The 14,898-nt window shown below is 41.0% G+C and overlaps 1 protein-coding gene across 1 annotated transcript in view; it reads left to right on the forward strand.

Moving 5' to 3' along the window:
- Positions 1 to 10,510: 10,510 nt before the first annotated feature.
- The window catches only part of LOC145396582 (uncharacterized), an 11,287-nt gene continuing 6,899 nt past the window's right edge, over positions 10,511 to 14,898 (forward strand). Inside the window, exon 1 of the mRNA XM_080269957.1 lies at positions 10,511 to 10,937. Coding sequence (XP_080126083.1) covers positions 10,658 to 10,937 — 280 coding nt within the window. The 5' untranslated portion in view covers positions 10,511 to 10,657. The remainder of the gene's footprint in view (positions 10,938 to 14,898) is intronic.

Consider the following 14,898-nt stretch of genomic DNA (forward strand, 5'->3'; position numbering starts at 1 on the left):
TTGGCGGGAAAGGGGACCCACACCGCTTCACAGGACCCACCAGCTGACACAGGTAAACAAAAAGCTGACCAGTACCACGATAAGGTCTTGGGGCAGAACCACACATATTTTCATTCGAGCATAGTTTTTTCACCTTAACTTGGCCCATATTTTCATCCTTTCTGTATATCCGACACTTCCCTGTCATCCTTGTGTCCTGATTTTCTCATTCCTCGCTAAACGATAGAGTATGCTATCCTTCCATCACATACTCTTTGCTGTGCTTAATTGCTATCACATAAAAACAGTTCATGTACCACCTTCCACTGTCACTGCCGGCAGCCTGGACATTGGTGACGAAATCTGTAATATTAACTCTGAAGCCCAAAACGATACAGTAGTAGAAGTAGTAGTAGTAGTAGTAGTAGTAGTAGTAGTAGTAGTAGGAGGAGGAGGAGGAGGAGGAGGAGGAGGAGGGAGTGGCAGTAATAATAAAAATATTAATAATAATGAATAATAATTATAATATCAAAAGTAGTAGCAGTAGCAACAACAATAATAATAATACTGTAATACTGCTAATAATTATTATCATATTAAGTAATAATAATAGTAATAAAACATAAGTAATCATTATTAATAATAACTAGTAGTAGTAGTAGTAGTAGTAATAATAATAATAATAATAATAATAATAATAATAATAATAATAATCCATCCATCAATCATCCAATCCTGCGTTGCCCCATGAGGAGACAAGGAACCCGGGGTTAGGCAAGTTGGTCCTGACATTTAAGATGAGATTGACCAGCCTCACTCATCCCTCAGTGGCATTAGCCTACGTGAGCAACAAACCCCAACCACCCCTTGGATATAAACCTGAACAGGCTCAATCCGACTAGAGCGCCTAAATTACCCACTAAACCACCAGGCGCCATAATTTGGTTATATGGTTACCACCCAGCGCAGTAAATGGTTTCCCGGTGTACAGGAAACCATTTGGCTTGTCACTCAGTGTAGAGGCACCCATAGGCAAAAGGAAGAGGAAAGAATGAATGAAAGACAGAAAAGGGAGTGTATAATGACCCGTAGGCAGAAGAAAGACGAAAGAATGAAGGAAAGAAAGACAGAAGAGGAGGGACAAAAGAAAGGAAAGGGCAGTCACCCAAAGCAGCACTACACTAAGTGAGTGGATGGTGAGCGCCCCCACCTACCACTAGCAGGTATAATAATAATAATAATAATCATATCAACGGTAGTAGTAGTGGTGGTGGTAGTAGCAGTAGTAGTTATAGCAGTAGTAGTAGCAGTAGTAGGACGAGGAGGAGGAGGAGGATTACATAGGAAAGCAAACAGCAACAAACCTCATGGTCCCTTCGAGGCTGCTTGTTACAGAGAAAACTATGACTCCAAGATCTAACTCTACTGTACATGCTGAAGGATAGGGTAATAAAACAAGAAGGCTCCCCCCACCACCAAACCCTCCAGGAAAAAGTTAGAAAAACCACCATGCAGCATAGAAAAAGTGACATGGAAATTTCATAGGAAATACTGGAAAGGAAAAGTCACATTCTAAAATACTTTATCTATAAGCTACCCGATTGAGTAACCTGAAAGAGAAAATAATCAAAGTAATAGTTACGGCATGACATTATAAACCGATATATTGAGTTAATGGGAAGTCTGTGAAGGAGGAGGAGGAGGAAGAGGAGAAGGAATAGTAATAATAAATAATAATGATCATATCAACAGTAGTAGTAGTAGCAGTAGTAGTAGTAGCAGCAGCAGTAGTAGTTGCAGTAGTAGTAGTAGTAGTAGTAGTAGTTGTAGCAGTAGTATAACAACAACATAATAATAATAACAACAACAACAACAACAAAAATATTAAACAGATAACCACTAAAATAAAATTCAAATCAAATCAAATAAAGGAGCCAACCACACAAACATTTACTGACACTCCCTACTAACATGGCCGTCAATCTTACCTGCCTGTACAAATTTACTCCATGACATCAAAACCAACGAAAAAGAAAATGCACCGAAATATACACCACCAATTAAAAAAAAAAAAACACTACGGAGAGTTACTTACCTTGATAAAATGAAAATAATAACATAAACATTATCTATATATCATTTAAAGACAGACTATGACACCCCTAAAAGCTATTGGAAACCTTTTAGATTTTTAGTTACAAAGTGTGTGTGTGTGTGTGTGTGTGTGTGTGTGTGTTCTTACCTAATTGTTCTTACCTAATTGTATCTTCACAGGAATGAGTCAAGCTCGTACTGTCCCGTGTCTTAAACCATATTTATCGTACATATCCTTAAATTTGTGAATTGTTTTGACACACACTATTTCATTCGGTAGTGCATTCCATTGATCAATTGCTCTGTTTGGGAAACTGAATTTCCTTACGTCTTTATCACCTCTCTTCTTATGCAGTTTTTTGCAGTGTCCTCTTGCTGATGCTTCTCCATATGTTAAGTAATCATTTATGTCTATTTTCTCCTTTCCTGATATGCATTTATACAGCATTATCATGTCACCTCTTTTCCTTCTCTCCTGTAGTGTTGGTAGATTCAGTTTATTTAGTCTATCTTCGTAGCTTAGGTCCCTTAAGCTTGGTATCCATCTTGTAGCGGCCCTTTGAACTTTTTCAATCTTGTCTATGTGCTTTTTGAGATGAGGACTCCAGACTACTGATGCATATTCCAGGGTTAGTTTAATGAATGATGTTATTATCCTTCTTAGCATGTCTTCATTTATGTATGTGAATGCTATTCTCATATTTGCAAGCAGTGTATACATGTTCCGTACCTTCTCGCTGATGTGGTCAGCCGGAGATAGTCTGTTATTGATAATCACACCTAGGTCTTACTCTCTTTCTGATGTGTATAGGGTTTTATTTCCTAACTTATAATCCCAATCAGGTCTTTTTCCACTTTTACCAAACTTGATAACATGACACTTGTCCACATTGAATTCCATTTGCCATGTACTACTCCATTCATGAAGTTTATTTAATTCTTCTTGTAGCTCTTTACAAGAGTCTATGTTAGTAATTCTCCTTCGTATTTTTGCATCATCTGCAAACATATTCAGATAGCTCTCATTTCCAGTGTTACTGTTTATATCATTTATATACACTAAAAACATGATTGGTGCCAGCACTGAACCCTGTGGTACTCCACTAGTCACTTCTTTCCATGATGAGTAGTTTCCTCTTAGTACTGTCCTCATTTCTCTTTTTATGAGAAAGTCTTGCATCCAACAAAACAGTTTGCCTCGAATTCCTCCTTGATGGTACAGTTTCCATAAAAGTCTTTGGTGTGGTACTGTGTCAAAAGCTTTCTTGAAATCTAAATAGATACTGTCCACCCATCCTTCCCTTTCCTGTATTGTGTTTGTTACTCTGTCATAGTAGCTCAACAGATTAGTAACACATGATTTTCCTTTTCTGAAACCAAACTGTCTTTCTGTTATCATACTGTGTTCTTCTAGATGATTTACCCAAGCTTTTCTTATAAGTTTTTCTAATACCTTGCTTACAACACTGGTCAGTGATACTGGTCGGTAGTTGAGTGGATTTTGTCTATTTCCTTTCTTGAATAAGGGGACAATATTTGCTTTTTTCCAAATATCAGGTAGTTTACCTTGACTCAAGGATTTCTTGAAAATTAAAAATAATGGTTTACATAACTCCTTTGCACATTCTCGTGTGTGTGTGTGTGTGTGTGTGTGTGTGTGTGTGTGTGTGTGTGTGTGTGTGTGTGAATAATGATACAAGTCACGATTTCTTTTGACTGCTGCAGAAATACTTTAACTAGAAATTTTAAAATGGAGTAATGAATTCAAATTATAAGTTCACCCCAGGAAAAAAAAAAAAATGCATCTTTGGCCATGTAGAGGAGGCCGAGAATGAGAGACTGACTAGAAGTGGATGTGAGTGAGGTAGAAGGCGAGAAGAAGGGGAGAGCGAGGATGAGATGGAGAAAAATATAAAAGAGGGAGGTGTGAGTTGGAGGAAGGGCACCCAAATGGAAGAGGACAGGGTGATATAGAGGCGATTTGTTTGCGACCACCCATTACGGGATTAAGACGTCTGGTAGATATATAGATTGACAGATATGGATAGATAGATAAATATATATTCTTGGATACCACCTGACTTACACATATGAATATTTACCTGCGTCTCTTGTGGATAATGAAACCTACAGAAGATCATTAAGTAACAGGATCTTTCTAGGATAACCCTAACTCGCTGCCTGTCTGTCTATCTTTCTATTGCCAGACACCTTAATCCCGTAAGGGGTGACCACAAACATATCGCCACCAACAATGCCCTGTCCCCTTCTATTTGGCTGCAGTCTCTCTTAACACACCCTACTCTCTCATATATCTCTTCATTGCATTCATCCATTTCATCCTTGCTCTCCTTTTCCTCCTCTTCCCCTCCACCTCAGTCACATACACTCTTCTAGTCAGTCTTTCATTTTCCATCCTCTCTACATGATCAAACCATCTAAAGGCATTTCTCTGAACATTTTCAATCACATCCACATCCACATCCCAATTCTCCCTCACAGCCACATCAACACCACAACGCTCCCTCACATTCACATCAAGACCACAACGCTCCCTCACACCCACATCAAGACCACAACGCTACCTGACACCCACATCAAGACCACAACGCTACCTGACACCCACATCAAGACCACAACGCTACCTGACACCCACATCAAGACCACAACGCTACCTGACACCCACATCAAGACCACAACGCTACCTGACACCCACATCAACACCACAACGCTCCCTCACATCCACATCAACACCACAAGGCTCCCTCACATCCACATCAACACCACAACGCTCCCTCACATCCACATCAACACCACAACGCTCCCTCACATTCACATCAACACCACAACGCTACCTGACATCCACATCAACACCACAACGCTCCCTCACATTCACATCAACACCACAACGCTCCCTCACATCCACATCAACACCCCAACGCTCCCTCACATCCACATCAACACCACAGCGCTCCCTCACATCCACATAACACCACAACGCTCCTTTACTTCCTCATTTGTCTGTCACTCCATATGACTCCACATGCTCCTCTCATACAACTCATCTCCACTGCCCTCACTCATTACTTGTGTCCTTCCAACAGGGTCCAAGCTTCACTTCCATACGTTAGAGTGGGGATCAAAGTTACCAATTCCCACAACTGAATTTAGTAACTGCATCTCAGGGCCGGATTCAGCATTTTGGAAAACGTGGGGGAGGGGGGAGGAGAGGAGTGATTTTTTAGCGGACGTACAAGTTTGATTTCCCGTTGACTCATTACAAAACAAAATCTATTACCATATCCCCATTTTCCCTTAAATATTCATGCAAGACACTTATGCATGTCATTTACTGCATACATTTTGGTAAACAACGTTCTTTTATTAATACTAGAGAATGTTTCCAACCCCTCCTCTACAAAGTCTCTCTCTCTCTCTCTCTCTCTCAAGCTTTAAGAAATCGTCAGGAGATAGCAAGGATAGAGCAGATAATACATGACCGAAATTAAGGAGTTATAATTAGTCTCCAAACGTGTTACACAATATTAAGATCCATGTTTTACCGTAATTGGATTATTGTAACTTGCCTCAACATTACCCCCCCAAAAAAAAATAAATAAATAAATAAACAAATGTAATCACAGTTCTGACGCGCGCGCGCGCGCGCACACACGCACACACACACACACACACACACACACACACACACACACACACACACACACACACACACACACACACACCTTCCTAAATTCGTGTCTGCATCATTCAGGGAGAGCAAAAAGTGCGAAATCTCCAGACTGGCGCCAATGTTGTTTATCCCACGCCCCCACCGCGGACCACCTCAGCACCAGATAGATAGATAGACAGATATACAGATAGAGATAGATAGACAGAGGGGAGTGCTGCTTTTACAGTATCCCTCCCGATATGACACTACAATTGTGCCGTAGCCTAACTGGGGACGTAAAAACCTAACTGAAGCCCCTCCCCCTCCCCAGACTCCCCCAGTGTTTATATACAGTAGTTCACCTCGCAGCGTGCATACCTGTGAAAATTTAGCTTGAAATTTAGATGTTTTTGCGAGGACAATTTGTATGCACATGTTAGAGTCGGGCGGCTGCGGCAACGGGCTTTCCGAACAGCTATAACCGTTAAAATAGGTAAATAAATAAATATAAATGAATACAACCCTAGTCAATCCCAGGTCCCATCACTTGCTCAATCGCTCTGTGTTATCCCGCGTTTTCCCGCCATCATCCTGTGTTACATCATTATTCAATATTTTAACGAGCCTTTTTTGGCACTACAGACGTTGCGTTTTATAATCACCCACATCTTTTAGAACAAGGTGCTATGAAAATTCCATGATATAAAAAGAATGACATAAATTTACCATAAAACCACAATCCAGTAACAAGAACTTTAGAAGATAACTGGAGTAAGGCCAGCTAGCTCATGTACATGGGTGATTAAACTATTAGAATATGACAAGGATAGCAAAGATGGCCTCCCCTGGCCCACCATACCCTTCAGCCATAACCAGCAGGAAAAAGTGAAGAAACCACGCATTGTAGAAAAACTGTCGTGGTCATTTTATAGGAAAGTGCGAAAGGAGAAAAGAAGCTACCATCAAGTCACCTGAAAAGGAAAAAGAATGAATTAATACCAGTTATCAGAAGTGTTTTATCTTTTTTTTTTTTTTTTCGTCCAATACTCTACTGCCAAATCAATTTCTACCTATTTCTTTACTAAAACGGAAATTATCTAGTCCGGAACCATTATTTCTAGTTCTATCCTCCGTGCTGACTTTAAGCTTTCGGAAGGAGTAATAAGCAAACTAAATCGCTAAGGAAAAGGTGTTAGGGAGCTTAACCGACGAGAGTAAAGGCCAAAGTATGCCACTCACATCCGTTTTCTATCATTTCATCCCGCGTCTTGCACACGTTCAACACACTCCTGACTCCCTCGTGTCTATCGGTACTATCTATCACCACCGATTCACAAATTCAGATATGGTGTGTTAATTTATTCACGATTATAGGGAAAACTGTTCATCACGACTTCTATATACACTGCTTCTAATCTACTCTCATGGCATCTTTGCCACTACAATGTTAGCCTGTTTAAAGATCATGTAAATCATTCTTGTGTGTGTGTGTGTGTGTGTGTGTGTGTTTTCATCAGTTTCATATATATATATATATATATATATATATATATATATATATATATATATATATATATATATATATATCTCTCTCTCTGACATTCCTTTCAATTTGGGGAAGAACCTTTTGCTTCAGTGAGATAAGAGCAGCACTTTTTTTTTTTTTTTTCCTAGCATTTATCCTTAATATTTATAGGGCTTCTGTTGACGTAAGTGTTTATTAAAGTGTATAATGAAAGTACCGAGGACAAGATGGAGTAGAGAGTTCTGTGAGAGGGGGTTGTAAATTGGGGAAGGGGGCAGCAGAATGACACTGGACAGGTAGACATGGCCCTTACGGGGTTGTCACAAGTAAAGGCGTCTGGCTAGAAATAGATAGAGACAGACTGACAGATGAGATGGACATGGATAGATAGACAGACTTAATATAGGCTACTGGAATTGTTTGTCTTCGTCCATGTTCACCATAAAGGAAGCTATCTGATCCTAGCTAATACTAAATCAAAATTACAACGCAAAACTAAAAATCCTATAGAAATATACATAGATAGATAGATAAATAGATAGATATATGAAGGGGGCGTGACGACTTCGCATAAACCAAAACGGGAGGTCATGTTCAAAAGTTTGGGAACCACTGGGTCTAGGGCATGTGTGTGTGTGTGTGTGTGTGTGTGTGTGTGTGTGTGTGTGTGTGTGTGAGAGAGAGAACCACTGTTCAGAGGCAGGGGTTCTTAACCAAGCATATTCATGCCCCCTGAGGGTATGGGGACTAAAAATCTGGGGGTATGGGACTCCTATCTGGAATATGTGAAATAAAGTACTGTATTTTTTTATTTCAATTTTTTTTTTCGGATGTAATGGAGATCTGTCTGAATAAGGCTTTTTTTTTTTTTTTTATTATTATTTTTTTTTTTGCGATAAAATTCGTCAACTGTGAGACATCAAGTTCCTGCTTACAACCTGAAACATGTGAATCAAATTCATATTGCACAACAATTGTAGCTTGCCTGTACTGTATATTTCCCATTTGCCGTTTTTCCACATGCAGAGAACTAAGCTAAAACTCTGATATTTATTTTCTCTTCTGTCCCTAGTTATCCACATGTAAAACCAAGCTACTGAAATTTGAAGTCATACTGGCACCTACTGGCACTGGTGGTGATGTTTCGACACTGGCGAAGGGGGTGTGGGGACGAATTGACCAATGCACGGAGGGTCTGCACAGGGAAAACGGCTTAGAACACTGCACTAGCGAATGAGAGAGAGAGAGAGAGAGAGAGAGAGAGAGAGAGAGAGAGAGAGAGAGAGAGAGAGAGATGCAGACCGTTATGCCTGTGAAGTGGAGTCAGGATTCCGGGGGCTTGATTGGTGTGTGTGTGTGTGTCTGGTTCAACTCTCTCTCTCTCTAATCAAGTAAGAGCAATCCGCGTGTCAGTACCAGCAGTGGGATGACCATAGGATTACAGAAACAGTGGGGATGGATTTATCTTTTAGGAAGTGTGGGGGAGATACGTGATTTAGGGGAAAACAAAAAAACATACATTCTCTCTCTCTCCCTCTCTCTCACACACACACACCAGCCCCCTACCAACACAACCCCACATTCTCTCTCTCTCTCTCTCTCACACACACACATACACACACACACACACACACACACACACACACACAAAACCCCACATTCTCTCTCTCTCTCTCTCTCTCTCTCTCTCCATGGCGTAAGGTCCCGAGGCTAGGCTAAGGCACTCCAGTACATCTGCCCTACTGAACCCACACAATTTTTTCCATCATTGTATTCTTGTTTTTACCCTAACTGCAGGGGTTGGGTATAGCCGTAGTGTACCCTTTACCTAAATAAAATACTACTACTACTATTACTACTATAATAATAATAATAATAATAAATAAAAATCCTGTGACTGGTACCAGGAGTAGATGATCGGCCTACTTGCTTGGGCTGCATTACATAATCAATACTCCTCCAGTCACCTCATACGATCCAGTTTGTGCGCAGAAAGAGTAAAATTTAAGTTACTGGGGCTGCTCTCTCTCTCTCTCTCTCTCAATTTCAGGTAACACGTGAGTGATGGAAGTGAAATAAAAAAAAATGTATGATACAGGAAAATATGGCGAAGGGAAAGCTTGGAGAGGTGACGGGGTGAATAAGGGCATGTTAATCCTCCTTCTTGATCTTTGACATCTTCAGCTACTGCTGTTATATATACTTGTATGTTCATATGTAATAATGACCACTGAGGCCACATTCATTCATTCCCCCTTTCCTCCCTTCTTACTCCACACTCCTTATCGCTGTCTCTCGAATCAAATCCCCGGTCACCGCCCCCATGATACCCCCCCTTTATACCTCACCTTCCTCCTCTCCTCCCACCTACCCCCTTCCTCGGGGTATATAAGCAAATGTTCTGGGTGGATGTATGACTTAGTAACTTGACAAAGCTCAGCACAGGTAATCACTGTCACTCACTACAGACCTTCACCTCGAAAGGTGTGCTTTTCTTACCATTTAATTGGCATTATTTGCCATATAATTTTCACAAGCAAGAGGATGTGGAGGTACACTGTGCTGATCATATCGCTAAGGAAGAGGTATTTTTTGTCACTTATAATACTACCTCTGTGACCATGCGATTGCCAGCAAGAGCAAAAATGAGGGAGCTGCCAATTACAGATTCCGTCAATATTTTTGCAGGCACATGGCAGCCTCCGTCGTATATCTGACCTTTCTTCCTAAATATAACGTGACAATATATTTAGCTAATTTCTTAGTACTGCCAATCTTATTTACAAACAAAAACAAAACAACTAGATATGTAAGAGGAATTATCGCGACTCTGGTACGTCACTGAGGAAACGTATCCCCAGCCACCACCGAGGAGACTGTACGTACGGGGCGAAAAGCAATACGTTTAGTCAGATTCTGGGTCTTGGTGAGGACATTTGTGGAAAATTATGGACATCATTTGCTCCGTACGTATAAATGATGATGTCATGCTTTGGTGTGAATGAAAGTCTTGAGATAATTCCGAGGTAAGAGCATGACTCACGTACGGCATGATGATGTAAACAGGAACCAATTAGGTCATCTGGCGACACACTGCGTACGTGCATACTGCGCCTTTCTTCAAAATAAAGCTTCACGCACGAACAGACATGTGTGATAATGTATACCGAATCCTGACGGGCGGGGGGAAAATCATAATAAAAAAAAAGTGACCGATATTGTGAAGACAGGCACTGGAACAAATGCAAATCTGTTCCCATTCCCTAGACAACCGCACCCTAGCCACGTGAGGTACAGGCAGACAGCATGACGACAAAAACGGACTGAGGAAAGAAAGTGATTGATTTGGTAAAGCTGGATACTGAAGCAAATGCAAGTCACATCTAGACATGCGCACCCAGCCTCATGAGGAAATGGCAGCACGTCATGGTGACAAAACAGGGCTGATCGCAGAGGTAAAATCCATAGAGGCTGGCCACTATGATGAATATCTGCAGATGATTTTGTGCGAGTATGGCGTCCAGCTCAGTCCTAAAGGCACCACAATCATTGAAACTCCCGAACAATCTTTTCCACTGATAGAGTTTGTAGAGGCGGCTGAGCAGGGCAGCAAAAAGTCGTTACAATCTGCCGCCACGACAGTCAAGCCACAGGATGATGACGATGAAGGTACCGGTATATTAAAAAGTTTGTCATCTCATGTCACCCACTCACCAACGACCATTTCTTTGTGTTGTATGTATACGGTACTTTCGCAACAACAGTCGACTGAGACTCATTACTCTCATTTGTTTTTTTTTGTTTTTTTGCGGGGGTAGGGGATTATGACAGTTTTAGTAGTCTGTCTTGAGAATCTGGGTTTTACTTATGCACTTCTCCCTCTCTGGAAGGAGGGTCGATGGGATACGCCATATACATACAGCCCACAGGAATGCAAGTCTCTCTCTCTCTCTCTGGGGGGGGGGGCTGATGATTTTGTGATGGCACGTTCTGTAGAGCACAACTCATGCTCTCGCCGGTGCGGGCTATGATTGCAGGCATTTCATCAGAGGTGCAGGTTTCGTAACATCTTCCCAAGCGACTTATTCTGCATATTTCACCCTCACTTGATCTTGTGGTATCAGCTTTTTTTTTTTCTTTTTATGCTGTTTTCTCAATTTCAGTCTGGGCGGCTATCTTGTGACCTTGGCGAGACATGAAGGGTTCCGTAACACCTCTTCCTCGGCGATTTACTTTTGAACATGGCTGGTTAATATCCTTTTGCACGTTATTTATGCACAGTATCACGATATTTAACACGGAAATGAACAATAAGGTGTAATACGCAAATAAGTCGCTTACGAAAAGATGTTAGGGAACTTCTTTAGCCGACGAGAATATGGACCCCTAACCCCCTTCTAGTCATTGTTCTTTCATCTTTATGCTTCGAATTTTAATCTAAATTCGCTTCCCGGATGTCATCGTTGTGCATTTAAAATAAATTTCATCTAGTCTTGTGCTTTTTTTCCTCTCAACCTTTTAGACAACCATGTGTCTACATACATATGGTTGTCAGTACCACAGGGAGAAAAAAATCGTTCTGAGAAAAATTGTTACATGAAGATAGCTTACTGAATTTGGTGGATGAGCTGAAAAGCCAGAGGGAAAAAAATGTCTGAAAAGCCAGAGGGAAAAAAATGTCTCCACTCAGCCGTTTGATGATTAAATTAAGATAATAAAGAATGGCCAAAAAGATACGTTTATAGAATTTGCTACAAGAATGATACGGTTCAGCGAAGACTGTGAAGTAATGTGGAAGGATATGTCAATGTTTAAAGTAAAGGAGGAATATATATATATATATATATATATATATATATATATATATATATATATATATATATATATATATATATATATATATATATATATATATCCATTGCAGCCCAGTGTCCAGAGTATTGGATAGAACTGGGATTTTTCAAGTCCTTATAAAGTAGGGAACCCCCGGGTAGGAACCTATGAGCTTCGCGACTATGAGCAGATAGGCGGAGGACGGTGCGCTTAGTGCCCTCCCAGTGCAGTGCCTCGCCCAGCACCCCTGGGATCCAATGGGATATATATATATATATATATATATATATATATATATGTGTGTGTGTGTACCGTATCTGTATGTATGAATATAATGTGGGAAATGACCATGGAAACAGCTGAAACAAGAGGAAGCACTCAGGAAGTGCAAGACCCGCGCCGAACAAACGGCCAAAAGGCCCATCCACATGACCAGTGAACACATGTGGGTTTGGTGCAGAATACTGAAATGAAAAAAATGGTGGGAAATAATTGTGTGGACGTGATTAACTGCGGCAACTTCAATGCTTCTCTGCTACTGTTTATGGCGTGATTCGTTACCATGCTTCCAAACTGATGAGCCGCACCCTTGGGTACTGTGCCCACCGACCGTGTGGAAGAGCCTTAAGCCGGACCTATCTGTGCCCCTGACCTCTGCCTCATTGCTCTCAAAGTCGCACAGCTTACCTGAGTCAACCCATCCACCACGTCTGCTTCCAATCGAATCAACAGTGGTAACGCTGACCTTACCGTGTGATCTTTGACCATTTACCGCTATCTGTTATTCTGGAAATAAAATACTTCGCCTCCATGTCGCCCTATCCCTTGTCATGTCGCTGCCCTCTCCCCCAACTTACACCCCCCTCCCATATACCCCTACATCTCATCCTCGGTCTCCCCCTCCCTCTCCCCGACCCCACCTCACTCATACACTCTCCTCGGTAGTCTCACTCTCCATCCTTTCCATACGACCTAACTAACTTCTCAAACTGGATGCTTTCTCCTTTTCCTTCCATTAGTTCTGGTGCAAAATGGATCCAAACTGAGCTGACCTTATCTCTGACCTGCGACCTTGAACTTATTTCGGCAAATAATAATAATAATAATAATAATCACTTGTCGCTACGATGGTCCTCAATCATTAGGCAAAGTTTGTCCCACTTCCATTCAACAGTTATCCATACTCTTACTATCAGACAGACAGATAGACAGACAAACTGGCAGACACGGACAAGCCTAAATCGAACCAAACACATTACCCCCTCGCGCTTGTGCGTGCTGATGTAATAAAAAGCTCACCATACCACTCACTCCTCAAGAACAGTGACTTAAGTTCGTGGACGGATAAAAAGAAACAAGTGAAGAAATACGGCCCAGTTACGCGAAATCAGATTTAAAATGACAGTGCCGTACAGCAGGGCTGAGTCCGGATTTTCACTTTTTTATTTTTTTTTTCAGTAAAATGCCAATAAAATCCAACCTATACAGTGGATCACTTTACTTTGAATGAGAGGAGTAGGTAGATCCTTGGAGAACATATCACAAAAATTTGAAGAAAAACATTAAATTATAAACTGAAGTTCAAGATTTTTGAAAAAGTGGTCTCCGTTACCCCAGGCATGGGGAAAAAAAAAAAAAAAAAAAAAGTAAAAGGGAGGTACCTTTCATCATCATATTTACTGTACTGTACTATAACCTAAACACTTAAACCTAACAAACAACAAGTCTACAACTCAGCACACAACAAGTCCACCACTGATCTCACATGAAGCCTACCTCTTTGATAATAAAGAACTTCCTTGTCAAATGAAATTAAACGTCCTTTCACTATCATATCTGCTGTGTTGTACTGTATTACTGACACAACCAAGAGCACATTAAGTCCACCACTTAGCCCACAAAACTTAGCACACAGTAAGTCCCTGAAATGTATTTGTTACAACTTTATTCTTTATCTCATCATGAACTTTACCCTCTGCACAATTCTGTCGAGAGTTATAACGTCCTCGTCTTCAGTCTCTGGCAACTTGAAGGCCACACAACCCGGTTTACACTTATTTGTCTTAGCGTTGTCTGTTAAGTTTGTCTCATCATAATTGATGATATTGGCCAGAGGTACTCCACTGACACTCTCTTCAAGATTACGAAAGTACTTTTGAACTTCATTTTCTGAAATAGCTGCACGTTTCCGGCTTATAAACTGACACATCCCGTGCATCAGAATATTTGAGTGCCTGCTAAGAAACCCACGTGCCTAGTCTTCTCCCGATAAATTGTCCTTAAACTGTTCGACATGTCTGTGTTGACGATCCAAGTGGTCTTTTACAAATTTCCGAAAGTGGAACATATCAAACACAAGACCAAAATCCCTAAAGGGCGGCAATGTTTTGAGCAATAGACTCTTCAAACTGCAGCAGAGATGTATTGTCCTACCCTCCCAGGCTGCCTAGATCTCTCTGACACTTGTTGTAATGATGTCTTGGGGATACAAAACTTCTTGGCTGCCCGACGATGCCTCATTCCATCCCTTGCTGCAGCAACAGCCCGTGTCATGGTCTCAGGAGTGTATTGGACCTTGGGGGATGTTACTTTCTTCTTATAATGATGCACCAGTACATAAGCAATGGTCTCAATTACCCCATGTTATATAAACATTAATGTCGATCATTACCAAATCGCCTGTATACATACAGTACATAGGATATAAGGCTACATATCACTTGAATATGGACTGGCTGAGGGATACGGCTTGGCTACAGCACACCTTAGCATTCACAATTGAAATTTCCTGTCAATA

This window comes from Coenobita brevimanus, chromosome 38 (genome assembly GCF_032717465.1).
Source record: "Coenobita brevimanus isolate Jiangsu-jjx chromosome 38, ASM3271746v2, whole genome shotgun sequence".
Lineage (NCBI taxonomy): Eukaryota > Metazoa > Arthropoda > Malacostraca > Decapoda > Coenobitidae > Coenobita > Coenobita brevimanus.